Below are 14439 nucleotides of genomic sequence, written 5' to 3'. Positions count from 1 at the left end.
ATAACATTTTTTAAAAGGTTTTCAGAAGTTTCTCTCTCTTTAGTTAAACTCATGAAATGATTACTTGTAAATCTTCAAGTGTCTAGGACGAACAAACTATGAAAACCATTTTTGAGGACCAGTGTCTCAAAATCAATTGATTTATATACAGAAAATAAGCTCATTTGGCATTAGTAGGAAATATGAAGCAGAGATACAAGGTGGCCGAGTGGTTAAGGTGATAGACCCGCACACACACACACATAGGGTACTCGCTCACCTTGGACAAAGAAATGGCTCTCATCTGAGAATATGACCTTCTCCGCTACTTAACAGTCCAATCAAACAAAATACACAGTAAAAGAGGTCTGCTGGAGGCAGTTTTTCTGCATAGCTTTCTTCAGCAGTTTTTATTTTTTAGTCTGTGGACAGTCTAAAAAGTCCTCCCTGCTTCAAACAATCTTTGACGGACTGTCATATCATAAACATTAACATTTTGAGACATCGATGTATCCTGAGAAAGACTGCCTTATTTACTCGAATATAACTTGCCCTCGCACCCCCTCACCTTATTTTACGAAAAAAGAAATTACAAAGTTTTGCATATAGCTCGAACACGAAAAAGTTTAAACCTTTAAGAAATAGATAGTGAATGTCGTTATGGCAGTTTCAGATATTTTGGAATCGGTGAATAGAATCAGCATTTGAACTCAACAATCGTCGGTTCGCCTTTGTTGTTGAGTCGCGCGATCTTTTGTTAAAACCGCGTCAATCATATGCATAGAGATGGAAGCAAATGTGAGAAGTTATAATGAATAGTTAAGATTTAATTATAAACGCCAATTTAGTTTCTGCCTGAGATACTTTAGTTTCCGAAAATCCCTCATAGATCTGCGCCACGATTTTTTAATTTTAATTTTGGGAGAAAAAAGAGCAAGGTATATTCGAGTAAATACGATACATATATTTGAACGCTTTCTAGGAGATGTATCCATTTTATAGTTATACAAAATTAATAAAACACTATGAATGTCACCTTGTTCACAGTATTGAGGATTCACAACACTATTAATAAACATCGTAGAAACAGTTAAAACACGCAGCACTCAACCAAAACCGAAACTCAAATTATTATGAACAGAAACAAAAAATTTGGGGAAAATTCCACTTGTTCGGATTAATTTGTTCGCTACTGTAACTGATAACCAATTTGAAAAATATTATGAAACAAAAAGTGTAATCAGTTGGCTCTAAACATGAGGCAATTTGCATATATTAATAGGGGTGATTATGGGTAGTCCTATTGATAAAAAATAATAGGAATAACTACTTTCCACTAAATAACCAGACGAAATAATTCAATATTAAACGAATTTATTTAAAATACTTTTCGAATGTCCAAACATGCACGAGTATGATCAACAAATGAAGTCCTTTGAACAATTAAAGGTACCGATCGACAAGGAGACGTGACAACTTCGCATATTGACAATCTGCATGCTCGACGAGATGATCCATAACTACGAATGAGTGATTTCTTGCTTCCGAAGGAGTAATACGTTGACTGGGATCCAAGCATAACATCTTCTTCAAAATATCCACGAATATTTCTCGGTCTGCTACTTCCGCCGCCAGTGATGCTTCAGATTGGGATGAAGGTTTCTTAACTTTCAGAATAGAATTCACACCATTGAGATGGAATTTTCTGTTGTCAAAATAGTGGAAATTCGTTTCACTTTCATACTGAAGAACGTCTTTTAACTTCCATTCATTATTTTCACTGTAGAAATATTTGGACGAGTTGATTCCTTTTTTCAACACATTCGATGGGGGGATCCCTTGAGTTTCGCAAATATACCGTAGTTGGTCATATGTAGAATGAGCGGGGTATAGACGACTTCCCAGGAACAGAAAAGCCATCACAGCCCCTAACGACCACATGTCGGCACTCTCACAAAAGCCAGCACCTACTAAACGTTCTGGAGAACTGTAGTCCACTAGATTTGGATGCTCCTCCTTGGTTGTATCCTTTATATAAGACGCCGATTCAAAATTGGTAAGTTTAACCTGGAATGGCCTTGTGTCACACAACGCTATGTTATCCGGCGATACGTTTTTGTGGACGATACCCATCTGCTTTAGTTTGCCTAAAGCTGAGAGTAATTGCACCAAAATACATCTTGAATGAGGCAGAGTAAGATGGCCATTTCTTGTTTCCTTCATCAGATCCTCCAGGGTTTTTCCAAGCTTTTCGAATGCTAGACAGGTATAATGTTTATATTCGAAACTTTCATAAAACTTCACAATATGAAAGCGTTCCCCCGAGCATTTGCTTAAATCTTTCAACAAATCGATTTCTGACTGTAGAAACTCTTTTCCAAAATAATTGTGATTTACAGTTCTGATTGCGACAAATGAGTTCTCACCTGAACGGCAGCATTCGTACATTCCTCCAAAGGCGCCCTCTGTGATTTCATCAATTACTGTGTAATTTACGGAAGGAGAATTAAGAACTGCACCTTTAAAAAAGTCTTCGCATTTATCATCTATAACAATTATAAAACCAACGTTCTGCTCCGACTTTAAGTTTCTTGAGACTCGAGATTCTTCCTTATTCAATCGCTTCCTTTTATCTTTCACTTCCTGGCTTGTGATTTCATCTGAACAATGTTCTCTCTTGCGTTTGAACTTCGTCAAAAAAGGCGTTTCATCTTCACCTTGGAGCTGAATGTTGAAAATGTTCTTGGAAACGGACCCCATTTTTTGAATTGATTTCTTGATAATTCTCTGTGAAATTCTACTGAGAACAGCAACACAACAGGTGAAAACTCTTCGCAAATTTCTTTAGCATCTGACGCCTATTTTATACACGAAACCAATGTTACTCTCGCACCCATAGCTATAAATTATCAAGTTCTATATTAACCTGTTCTGATTGGACAAATTGACTTGTTTCGTAAATTACTCTCGTACGAAATAAGAGCATCGGGACATAAACTTAGGATTGTCAGTGAGGTAATTGCTGGTTTGAGTTCATAACTCTTTTCTAGTCTCCTACTAAAGAAGCATTTTTCTAAGCCCCTCTTCCACCGCTTCCTCAGATGCTCGAATTTCAAAATTCCTCAACGAATTTCATCCCTTAAACAAGAAGAAAATAAATAATAAAATTCTCTCTGTTTCAGAAAATAATATATAACGGTTGCGATTAGAGATCATGAGATGGCTGCAGTTGTCTACATTGCTCCCCTCCCCAAGTGCGAATTAAAATCGCCAGCGTTCTTGGACCAGCAATTTGTGATTATTTAAAGATTATGGGTCTTTAACCGCAAGATAGAGTTAAATGGCCTCACCTACACCCTTTTGAGAATAAATGCTACTACTTTTTTTCTTCTTAGAGGTCTACTGCCGAAGCTAGGAAATTGAACAAGAATTAATCATGCTGAGATTTTTCTCTGAATTCTTCCAGACCAAACGTCCAATTTATTACATTAATTCTAAAAGTTCAACGAACACCGCAGACATTGACAACTGAACTGGATGACGAAAAAAAGAAACATTTTTTCCCTTAACAAATTATTTAAGTCCTATTTTTACAAAACATGCAGTGTTCTCGATGCAATTGTGCACACTATATTAATACATCTCAGAGATTTCTTTAATTCCTTTTGTTGTGGTGTTTTTGTTCCAAAGAATTTTCCATCCGCTTCGACAACAGAACAATAACTTACGGCCAAATATATTTATTTTAAATTTTGCACCTGTGCTTACAGAGATGGTCTTCACTTCGTGACATGTATGTTGAATGCGTGTTTGTTCTCGTATTAGGCGAAAAGCTCAAGATGAAACTGTAGAGTTTTGTGACCAGAGTGGCTGAACAAAAATTAAAGAGATGGCATTATTTTTCTCATCGGCAACTCGGAATTTTCACCTCGCAAAACAGGAAAAGCGATCATAGACTATACACACCTAACATATGACACATTGGTGACATAGTGTGGGTTACTTTAGTTGGCATTCAGAAACGACAAGTGCAACAACAATAAATAATTCCCGATGTACGACATAAGGAGTTCCTCCTATAGAAAGAAATGTTACATTTCTTTTTATATAAATATAGAAAGTATGGATAAATAATGTGTGGAACACGCGACCAGGTGGTATAATGAAGAAACGCAGTTTATTTGTATGGGATATGTTTTGTAGTGATTTAATCGAGAATTCTAAAAGTCTTCTAGAAAAAGATAACCCAAAAGTTACTGTTATACCAGATGGTTTATCTTCTATATTGCAACCGCTAGACGTCTGCTTGAACAAACCATTTAAAGATCATATGCGAGAAGAGTGGAATAATTGGATGTTGACTGGTGAAAATCATTTACAAACGGTGGATCTATGTGCGCTGCATCACTTGATATATTGTGCAATTTTGTGATCAAAGCATGGAATAAATAAAAGTAGAGACTGTAATAAAATCATTTAAGAATGAGATAGGGTAAACGGCCCCGCCTACTTCCTATACGGGAACAAATAGGCATTAGCTGATTTGATTTTTTGATCTCTAATCTTATGGATGGTATGGAAGATGATCTGTTGTGGGACACTGATGACGATGAAAACGAAATCAATTCACCAGATTCGAACTGGGATCCATATGACGATCATTTAAACAATGAATCTGAAGAACTATTTTCAACAGATGATGAAGAAAATTAACATAAAAGTTGAGGTTAATAATTATTATTTGTTTTTTAATCTATTGAAATACAGTATTTTAAATAAATTTATGTGACAAAAAATTAATCTGATTTGTTTATAAAAACTGCCTATTTTCTTATATAATGATGTCTTGTAACTACCTAAATGTTCATCCAAGAAATTAAGCTTCCCTTTTTATACTCGCCGTATAAGACTACACTTGATTTCGAGGGGTTTTCTGTAGTATTTGAGAGTCGTCTTATACGTCGACATATACGGCATTTACTTCATGTACTTCAGGATTTATAACTTGAAGTATTTATAACGAGAATAACTTGAGGAAATCAGTGGCAATCGAATTTTCAAAAAATTTTCTTTTAAGTTCAGTATCTGCTGTAATTCAAAATTAACAAATTTGTAGTGGAGACTATATTAAACAATATGTTGTTGTTGTTATTATTATTATTATTATTATTATTATTATTATTATTATTATTACGAGATCTCAAGGGAGCCCATCGAGGGAGGGCACCTACTCTACAACTGTCTGTCTCCACCGCTTAATCCACCAACTACAGCAACCATCACTACCATCATCATCATCACCAAGCCATCTACTGTCCAGTACTACCACTAGTGTTTTTTTTGTCTGTAAATTGCGCGTGTTCTCAAGGCTGGGTTTTTCTGTAAACAAGATAAAAAACTCGAGTTTCCGGGAGGAAAAAAAAAAAAAAAACTGCTACTTCCGTAGGAGATCGGCTAACTCACTTTCAATTGAAAAAACCCATATAAAGATTCCTCTCGTCATGAGAATCGAATTTAGGCCTTTTCGAATGGAAGGGCTCAACGTACCGTCGTTATTCTAAATGCGCTAAGAAGGAGTTTATAATAAATTGCATAATTCGCGTAGAATGACCCATTCGGCGGGAGATAACGGATTAGTAGTATCAGTCAATTGGCAAATAATTTTATTATTTTTTAAAATATTTCATTATTTATTTATTTGACACGCTTTTTGTATGACACGGGTGATGTACGCACAGAATCACGCCCAGTGTACATGGTATTTGTCGCATTTGGCCTGTTGGGATATTTAGACCGCTTTTCGACTAAACATAATATAATTTGTCTCATGTTTATATAACAAGGTTTTCTGTTCTCAAAATAATTTTATTCCCGAAAAAACAAAACTTTCAATTGCCACGAAACAAGCATTTGTTACTAGGAATACAATCTAGATATGTCAATGCTAAATATGCCAATGCAACCCTAAGCTCACCCAGTCAACTTGTATTGCTCATGAGTTTGCATTATGTGTCGCAAAGTTGCGATTATCCCATTTCTTCATCGTTTGCGATGTGTTTAAGTCATTACGTTCTGGTGTCAGCGATTTCTCGATCCAATTAGAGAATAAAGTGAAGGCCAAATACATTACTTAGTTTTACGCGTTACACCGATGCTAGTAGAGATGGTTTCCATTTTGTGAAATATATGTTGCATGTAATTATGCAGAAAGCTTCAAACATCATCACTGTTTTGATTTTCTTATTATACAAAACGTCAAAATGAAATTGTAAGGTTTGCGATACATAAGAATATTTTTAGCGTAAATTGGAAAAGAGAATACTGTATGAGAACTTCGAACAGTGAATTTATAATAACTACTTTTTTTTTTCGTATCTTGATATTTGCAGGTATCATTTCGATTCGGATAGAGGAACTCTATCCTTATGGGGAAAAAAAAAGAAGTCAATGCGGAAGAATGGGGGTTTATAGGAATTGAATTCCCATCAAACTAACCAAATGAATAATCTGGATAGCTGAACAGGAAGAACGTTTTATGTATGTTTGTTTGTGATGCGAGTGAAAGAGAGAGAAAATCTCAAAACAGAATCATCAAAATCGGTTTAAGACTACAATTGACTTCTTAAAGTAAACTTTAAGAAGTCAATATGTAGTCAAATAAGAGCGTGCTTAAATTATTTAACAATTTATATTATTAATAATATTCTTAATTAAAACAAATCAAAAAAATGTACCAAACAGAATAATGTAACTAAGAATATAATCATCGTTATGTTTTTTCATACTTATTTCTTAAGAAATTAGAAATAAGTATGAAAAAACCAAAATGTGTCACACATATAATAAGAAATAACTCTTAAATAGAAGATAATTTTTTTTAAAAAAAATTGGTCAAATGAAAGCAGGAATGAACTTACATATGAACCACGATGCTTTGTAGTACTATAGAATTGCGAGAAGCAATTTCACAAAATTAAATAATTGTATCAAATAGTAATATCAAAGAGATTAAAAGTTATTTGAGAAAATAGCCTCTGTAGCTCAGTGGTTAGAGCACTGGTCTTGTAAACCAGGGGTCGTGAGTTCAATTCTCACTGGAGGCTTATTATTTTAATTATAATTATATAAGAGTGAGTTTAAAATTTCCTAAATTTTAGTAATAAATCTTGTGAAACGGTAGGTAGAGAAAATAAACACGTTTAATCCCAAGCCAACAGAACATAACAAAGCTTTGCCTAACTATTTCTGATACGACGTGTCTATGAATTGATGGAAAACATCAGTATTGAAATTAAAAAGTACTGGGCATCAAGGTTTGCCGGCATACATTGATGGCCAGAATTCATTATCCTTTTCAAAACCCGGAGACCAAATCTGTGCACAGTAGTCCATATGCGGCCTAATGAAAGTCTTGTACAACGCAATCAACACATTCTTACCTCTACATGTCGGTCTTCTCCGCAACATTCCCATAATCCGCTGCCCTCACAATTTTAGCAAAATGTCTAAGAAATTTCAAGTCCGTATCACCCATCTCACCAGATGTTTCATCTCCCCCACTTCTAGAATATCCCCGCCAATCCTATACGTTGCATCTAGTGGTGTTTTTTTTTTTTTTTTAAAAAAAACATTTTTTTTTATACATATTAAGCGACAAACTCATACGGTATCCTAACAAAATTTAGCCTATTCGGCAGTGTATTGATTATTTGGAATTATTGTTTCAACCCCTCTATAACGAATGCACCCAACTTTGAAAATAAAATAAGCGCATGCGCTATCTTTACCCTTCTCCCTTCTGGTAGCCAGTCAAATGTTTTATAAAAGATTATAAACGATTTCATTCTTATTATATTTTGATAGTTAAAAAATGTTTTTCTAAGATAAATTAACACAGTTGATTATGTGCAAATATACAAAAAAGCTGTATTTACGGAAATACGGTTGTTGTTTTTTTTTGCTGTTTTTGTTTTTTTGCTCGATGATGCGGGCCCTTTGTTAAAATTTCCATAGCTCACCACTGGTTACACATATCCCACCTTTGCTTTCCAAATTTTAAAACCTTACACTTTTTCTTTACGAAGTTTTTTTCTAGTAAAGTATAAAGAAGGTTATGAAAAAAGTCTTTTTCAACTCATTAAATGCATCCGTCTATGACCACCAGGAAATGTAACCTACATAAATTTGATATCTAAACTACTTGTCTCAAAATCAATTTATTTATTTTGTGTAAATATTTATTTACATAGAAAGCGAGAAAGAGAAATTTCTTCTGTCAGTTCATTATTTGTTTAACTGCAGCAGAAAAAAGTAAATAAAGAAGACAATGCGGCCGAGTATTTAATTCGATAGACTCCACCGGCATTTTCCCGCGTAGGTACGAATCTCATCCTCTTCGAACTTCAAGTTTCTTTTTCTTATCACTTTTCGAATAATCCATGTCTTCCCGATCAACTTCCCGATCGTTGTTGTGTGTGTTTTATTTATTATTTTGATTATGACAATCACCGCCACGACAGGTTGGAAAACTACCTGATATCATTACCGTGGAAGAATAACGATTAAATAATATGAAAACTACTTTCTTAAGCAAATACATACTTCCTTGATGATGATGATGATTATAACCTTCATGACTTACTGCTAAAAACCATTCACAAAATTCGAAACAACAGTCTTCAGATTGGAAACATAGTATCTTGTTCACTTGGCCAACGATGGCAGCTCTTATTCTGAATAATGGAGTGATTAAGAGAGGGTAGTGTCGTTAGTAGCAAGCCAAATTATGTACAGGGGAGGCAAAGGGTTATGTACAGTTAGGTAGAGTGCTTCCATCTATGAATCCTTGCAGGTGTTACACAATAATAATACTAAACGATTTTATGATTTCAGGAAGTAAAGACCGTTTTGTATTTATTTAAGCAAGTGTAACCTTGTGGAAATGACATTTGCATCCATAGCGCTAGACCGTCTGAAGAAGGATCGTTCTAAGATTGATTCTATTCGTCAATTCGAAGGCCTTTGTTCGACCGTTTCCGAAGTTAGTCGATCTCTGAAACGGACAAGAGCGTTTTTCCTGCCAGAAACATCGGTTTTCGCCCAATAAAATCAAGAAAATCGACCGTAGAACGTACATTATTTCAAACATGAATGTACCGAGTTTAAGTTAGGGACCAGGCGATGACAGCACTTGTCTGCCTCTCTTCGCCGAATGACGTTTATAATTAGTGACAGTCTTGAACAGCTCTCCTTGATTGGCTACCAGCAGAGACTGAACGAGTTCAAATTTAACTCAAAAGTTAAATAGGGCCAAAGCAGCCTAATTTTCTTTCGTAAGTAAAAGGCTTTAGCGGGATTTTTTTTTAATTATTTAAGGATTTCAAGAAAATCAAATTTGAACATTTTACGATTTACGGACATTAGTATGTCACATTACGATTAATTTATTTGACTGACTTCTTGAAAGTGCTTTTCTTAATGTGTCTTGTCAGAATTCTTACAAACAAAAATTTTATCATTTCTCTTAACAGAAATCTTAAAAACTGAAGACAAGCAGCCAAAGCTTTCCCTTAATTAACGGTGCGTTGTAAGAAATGTTTCTCACAAAGTTTTGAGAAAGCCCATCTAAGTTTTTGCAATGTCTGAGGGATAGCTTTTGGAATGACGATTCACTAAAAAAAAAGTTATCGCCGATGAATATGGTGCAACAGGATAGGACAATAGGATTATTCCAATTAGTCCGGAACCTTCCTTATTTATTATCCAGTCTACGTTTCTTAGATATTCGTTTAAGTTAAACTCCCCTTCTAGGCATCCATTCGCAGAATAGTCATATCGTTTCTTTGGATTTAAAAAAAAAAAAAAATGAAATTGCCAACAAAGTGAAAACAAAATCCACAGTTACTGAAATTCCGATCATTCTCTCAAAAGAAAGAAAAAATTTTAAAAAATAATGACTGAAGCAATGATAGAGTAAATACAGCTAGCAGTGGAGGAGTCAAATCTGTCCTAGTAGCTGCATTGAATGTGCAGTATGAAATTGGAAGCATTCATTATAATGATGAATCAGTTTTACAGGAGAGAGGGAGAAGGACATTATTCTTCCTCCTTGCATAATTGAATTAAGCATAAATTTGTATGTGTGAGGACGATAAAAACAAAATAAAAATCTTAATAATTTCATCTCCATCTCGCTATGTACAACAATTTTAGACTTCTAGAGAAGTTTGCAGTGTAATGATAGTAATGAACATTGTTCGAAATGTTTGGCTTTACAAAATAATTACTGTATATGCCGTCGTATAAGACAATCTCCAAGATCTATTTATTTTCAAAATGTTTTATTTCCTGCTATACTTCCCGTATCAGACGTCCACAAATCTTACTGCTCGGTGCTTCTTACACATTACTTTTACTTTGATATAAAATAGTCATAGAAATCACAGCAGCCATTTTTACTGTAATTTCTGAATGATATCTTCTTAGGAAAAGAGGTAAAATTATTATGTTTATTGCAGCTTTCAATTTCGTATACTGTAATTCACTTCATCATGCAAATAAGATTTTTATCAAAATTTAAATGAAAAATACTATATGCCTACCATAACAAACATATTGATTATATATATATATATATATATATATATAATAAGTTTAATGAATATTACCGAGAGAAAAGATGGCAAGATATATTTAACAAGATACTACTAGTTTACTAGTTTCGTTACAAGAACATCGTCAGGTATGATACTCAAAGAATTATATAAAAAAATTACAGAGACTTAAATTGTACTAACAGAACAAGTGAAAAACAGTAGCATGTTTGAAAAAATGCTAGTATGAGTTCCATACGAACGAATACTACGCGCTGTCGCGAGTGCGCCAGTACTGAACAGAAGCAACGTGTGCGTCGGAGAGATTGTAACTCAGGCTGTTGTTGATATGAGAGGAATCTAGAGAAATTTCTCTTGATTCAACAATCTTTCTTTCGAAAGATTGTTGAATCAAGACTCTCGTAGCACACACTAATATCCATGTGTGCTACGAGTTCATCGTAGCACACATGGATATTAGCAGTTTGAGTCCAGTTTACAATGTGCTGGCGGCCTTCGTCTGAGTTAGCAGAAAAGAGAACGTGGCTAGAGAGAGCGCTAACTCTAGTCCTGTTATAGGAGATATCTCTAGGGTGTTCATCCAAACGTAGAAGGATGGATTTATAGCAGTCTGTCCATAATATGGCTTTCCGCAATCACACAAAATCTTGTAGACTCCTGGAAACTGAGTAGGAAGATGTTTCTGTTTATGTTTGCAAAGTAATGAACGAAGTTTTGGAAGCGTAGTGTAGCAGGTTTTGAAGTTAAATTTCTTTAGAATCTTTGCCAGTTTTGGTGAAAGAGAGCTGATGCAAGGTAAGGAGATGAAGGCTCTTGGGGGAGGGTGATCTTCAGCAGTAGTTGAGTGCCTGGGGGGAAAGAAATTTGTCAATCTTCTTTGGAGAGAAGCCATTGTTAATAAACGTTTTTTTAAGAAAACTGAGTTCATTTATAATTTCTGTTTCTTCGGTAGGTAATGATTTGGCTCGGTGGGATAAAGTGGAAATAATAACACATTTTTGTGGAGGATAGTGATGGGAGGAAGCATGAAGGTATCTATCAGTATGAGTACGCTTTCTAAAAATTGAGATTTTAATGTTCTCAGCACATATGGTAAGTTTGAGGTCTAAAAAGGGAAGACAGTCATCCGATTCCAGTTCGAGGGTGAAAGAGATTTTTTCGTGGCACTTGTTTAGGTGGTCTAAAAATAAATAGAGGTTATTGATGCCATCTTCCCAGATGAGGAAAATATCATCAATATATCGGTACCAGATATCATCAATATATATATATAATATATATATATATATATATAAATATCATCAATATATCGGTAACTTCAAAACGTGCTACACTACGCTTCCAAAACTTCGTTCATTACTTTGCAAACATAAACAGAAACATCTTCCTACTCAGTTTCCAGGAGTCTACAAGATTTTGTGTTATTGCGGAAAGCCATATTATGGACAGACTGCTAAATCCATCCTTCTACGTTTGGATGAACACCGTAGAGATATCTCCTATAACAGGACTAGAGCTAGCGCTCTCTCTAGCCACGTTCTCTTTTCTGCTAACTCAGACGAAGGCCGCCAGCACATTGTAAACTGGACTCAAACTGCTAATATCCATGTGTGCTACGATGAACTCGAAAGAAAGATTGTTGAATCAAGAGAAACTTCAGATATCATCTTATATGCCGACATATACGGTAATCAGGTATAACAATGTATGGATGTAGTTTTTTCATAAATTTAAAATATCTTATTAATTGAACTTCAAGGTATATCTGCACACTTTCTGAAACTAAAAAGTTGAAAATTTTAAAAAAGTCATTAAAATAATCATTTCGTCCTTCTCTTCCTTGATTTTTCTATGTTGCTAAATTGGAGAAGAAAGACACTTGGGATTTAAAATTTTTGGATATATATGTAGTCCCTGTGGAAGTGATGTTTACATCCAAATTGCTAGCGCGAATCTAGAAATATTTCTAAATTCAATTCTAGTCCCCAACTAGTGAAACTTTTTCCTAAGCCTTTCATCGACAGGTTCCGACCAAGTCGATCGCTGGCAAGGGAGCAAGAAGAGGTTTCCCTCCTGGAAGGTCGGTTTTTAATCCAGCATCTCAAGAAAATCAACTGTATAACTCATACAACTTATTATTGTAAGATATACAATAACACGAGTCTTAAGATTTAGGGCCACGAAAATGGCGCAGTTGTCTCTTTCCAAAAACTTTACTTTGTTGATACTTGGGAATAAATATCAGTAAATTGTGACAGATGAAGCTGGTTGCCTACTGTACTTCGAAAGTTAGGTAGGCAAAAGTTGGAGCTAAAGCAGCTCCAACTATTCCCTTTGGGGGAATAAAAGGCATTATAGGAGTTATTTTTAACACTTTTTTAATTTAATATATGAAATGTATTTCATACGAAATAAATATTACGTATTGAAGGTCAACAGGATTCATTCCTGTCTGAATCTGCCAATATTTTCCAGTAATCTCCTAATTAACAGAAATTATCACCAGAACTTCTTACCCTATTTGTAAATTATTTGGCAAGTGCAAACGAAATGTGTAAAATGGCTCAATGCAATGAATGCTAATAATTCTTTTAACTGACACAGAGAAAACCTCAGCACTGAAGAAAAATCTGAAGCACTGTCTTTCTGTTAGTTTAGAGTAAGCATTAAACAAAAATCTGCCTCGAAAAACAAGTTCAAATCCTAATTAATTGCTCTAAGAACTACTTCAATGTAAAGTACATATTCCTGGAAGTCAGGAAATTATGAATCAAAAATTATCTAATTCTCATTATTGCTACTTTTAATGGACTGAAGTCTCCCAGTACCAGAATGATAATAAGATATTGTTATCGATGTTTGTAATTGCCTCATAAAGTTTTTTTTTTAAAAATTGGATTGCAATAATCCATGATATCGAGAGGCGTTTATTAATATATTCGTTATATAAAAATATAACCAATATATAGTCATATTTATCATTTTATTTATTTTCTTCATTAACCTTTCTTAATTTTTCTTGGATTTTGACCTAATAACATATTCAAACAAACAAGTTTTGAGAAGTTTCTATCTCTTTAGTTAAACTCATGAAATGATTACTTGTAAATCTTCAAGTGTCTAGGACGAACAAACTATGAAAACCATTTTTGAGGACCAGTGTCTCAAAATCAATTGATTTATATACAGAAAATAAGCTCATTTGACATTAGTAGGAAATCAGAATGTAAGAGACGAGGTGGCCGAGTGGTTAAGGCGATGGACTGCTAATCCATTGGGGTTTCCCCGCGTGGGTTCGAATCCCATCCTCGTCGGATTTTTCCTTTTCTCACTCTTCGAATAACTAACTCATTTCAAAAACAATCTAAAATTTCCTTTGCTTCGTGTATGCTTCTTTCATAATTTATGACAATTCCAAGAACAGTTGTAAATTTTGAAAATTGAACTTAAATTATATTTGACGAGATGCTGATATTTTTCTTTATCCTCTCTATCTTATTCTGATTTAAGCAAACAAGGAGAGTCGTGAAGTTATTTTAAAAAAGGACATGACTTCAAAAATTAAATAAAGAATGTGTTATTTACTTTTCGCACATATGTTCTTTATTTAATGTTCTTAAATAAAGAAGATGTGAAATAAATCAATATTCAAAAAATAATATTACTTTATTTAAGTGTAAAGGAACAGTTACAAATAAAAAAAACTGAATATGAAAATGAGACATGTCCGATTTCGATGAAGTTATTTTACGGACTTTTCCAAATCCTGTTCCTAATGTATGCTTTGTCAGGAATTCTTATGAACACCAAAATTGTATCCTTTCTGTTAATAAACATTATTTAAAAA

The 14439-nt window shown here is 34.2% G+C and overlaps 1 protein-coding gene and 2 non-coding genes across 3 annotated transcripts; 2 read left to right on the top strand and 1 right to left on the bottom strand.

Moving 5' to 3' along the window:
* Positions 1-1422: 1422 nt before the first annotated feature.
* LOC150101730 (homeodomain-interacting protein kinase 3-like) lies at positions 1423-2739 on the bottom strand. Its single transcript, XM_090399900.1, has one exon. The coding sequence runs from the start codon at positions 2737-2739 to the stop codon at positions 1423-1425; it is 1317 nt and encodes a 438-aa protein (XP_090256026.1).
* Positions 2740-7009: 4270 nt separating this feature from the next.
* TRNAT-UGU (transfer RNA threonine (anticodon UGU)) lies at positions 7010-7082 on the top strand. Its single transcript has one exon. It is a non-coding gene; the product is annotated as a tRNA-Thr (tRNA).
* Positions 7083-13824: 6742 nt separating this feature from the next.
* On the top strand, positions 13825-13906 carry TRNAS-GCU (transfer RNA serine (anticodon GCU)). Its single transcript has one exon. It is a non-coding gene; the product is annotated as a tRNA-Ser (tRNA).
* The last annotated feature ends 533 nt before the right edge of the window (positions 13907-14439 follow it).

This window comes from Typopeltis vanoorti, chromosome 11 (assembly GCF_054136105.1).
Source record: "Typopeltis vanoorti isolate ZY-2024b chromosome 11, IOZ_Tvanoo_1.0, whole genome shotgun sequence".
Lineage (NCBI taxonomy): Eukaryota > Metazoa > Arthropoda > Arachnida > Uropygi > Thelyphonidae > Typopeltis > Typopeltis vanoorti.
This window is presented reverse-complemented; position numbering and strand designations above follow the sequence as displayed.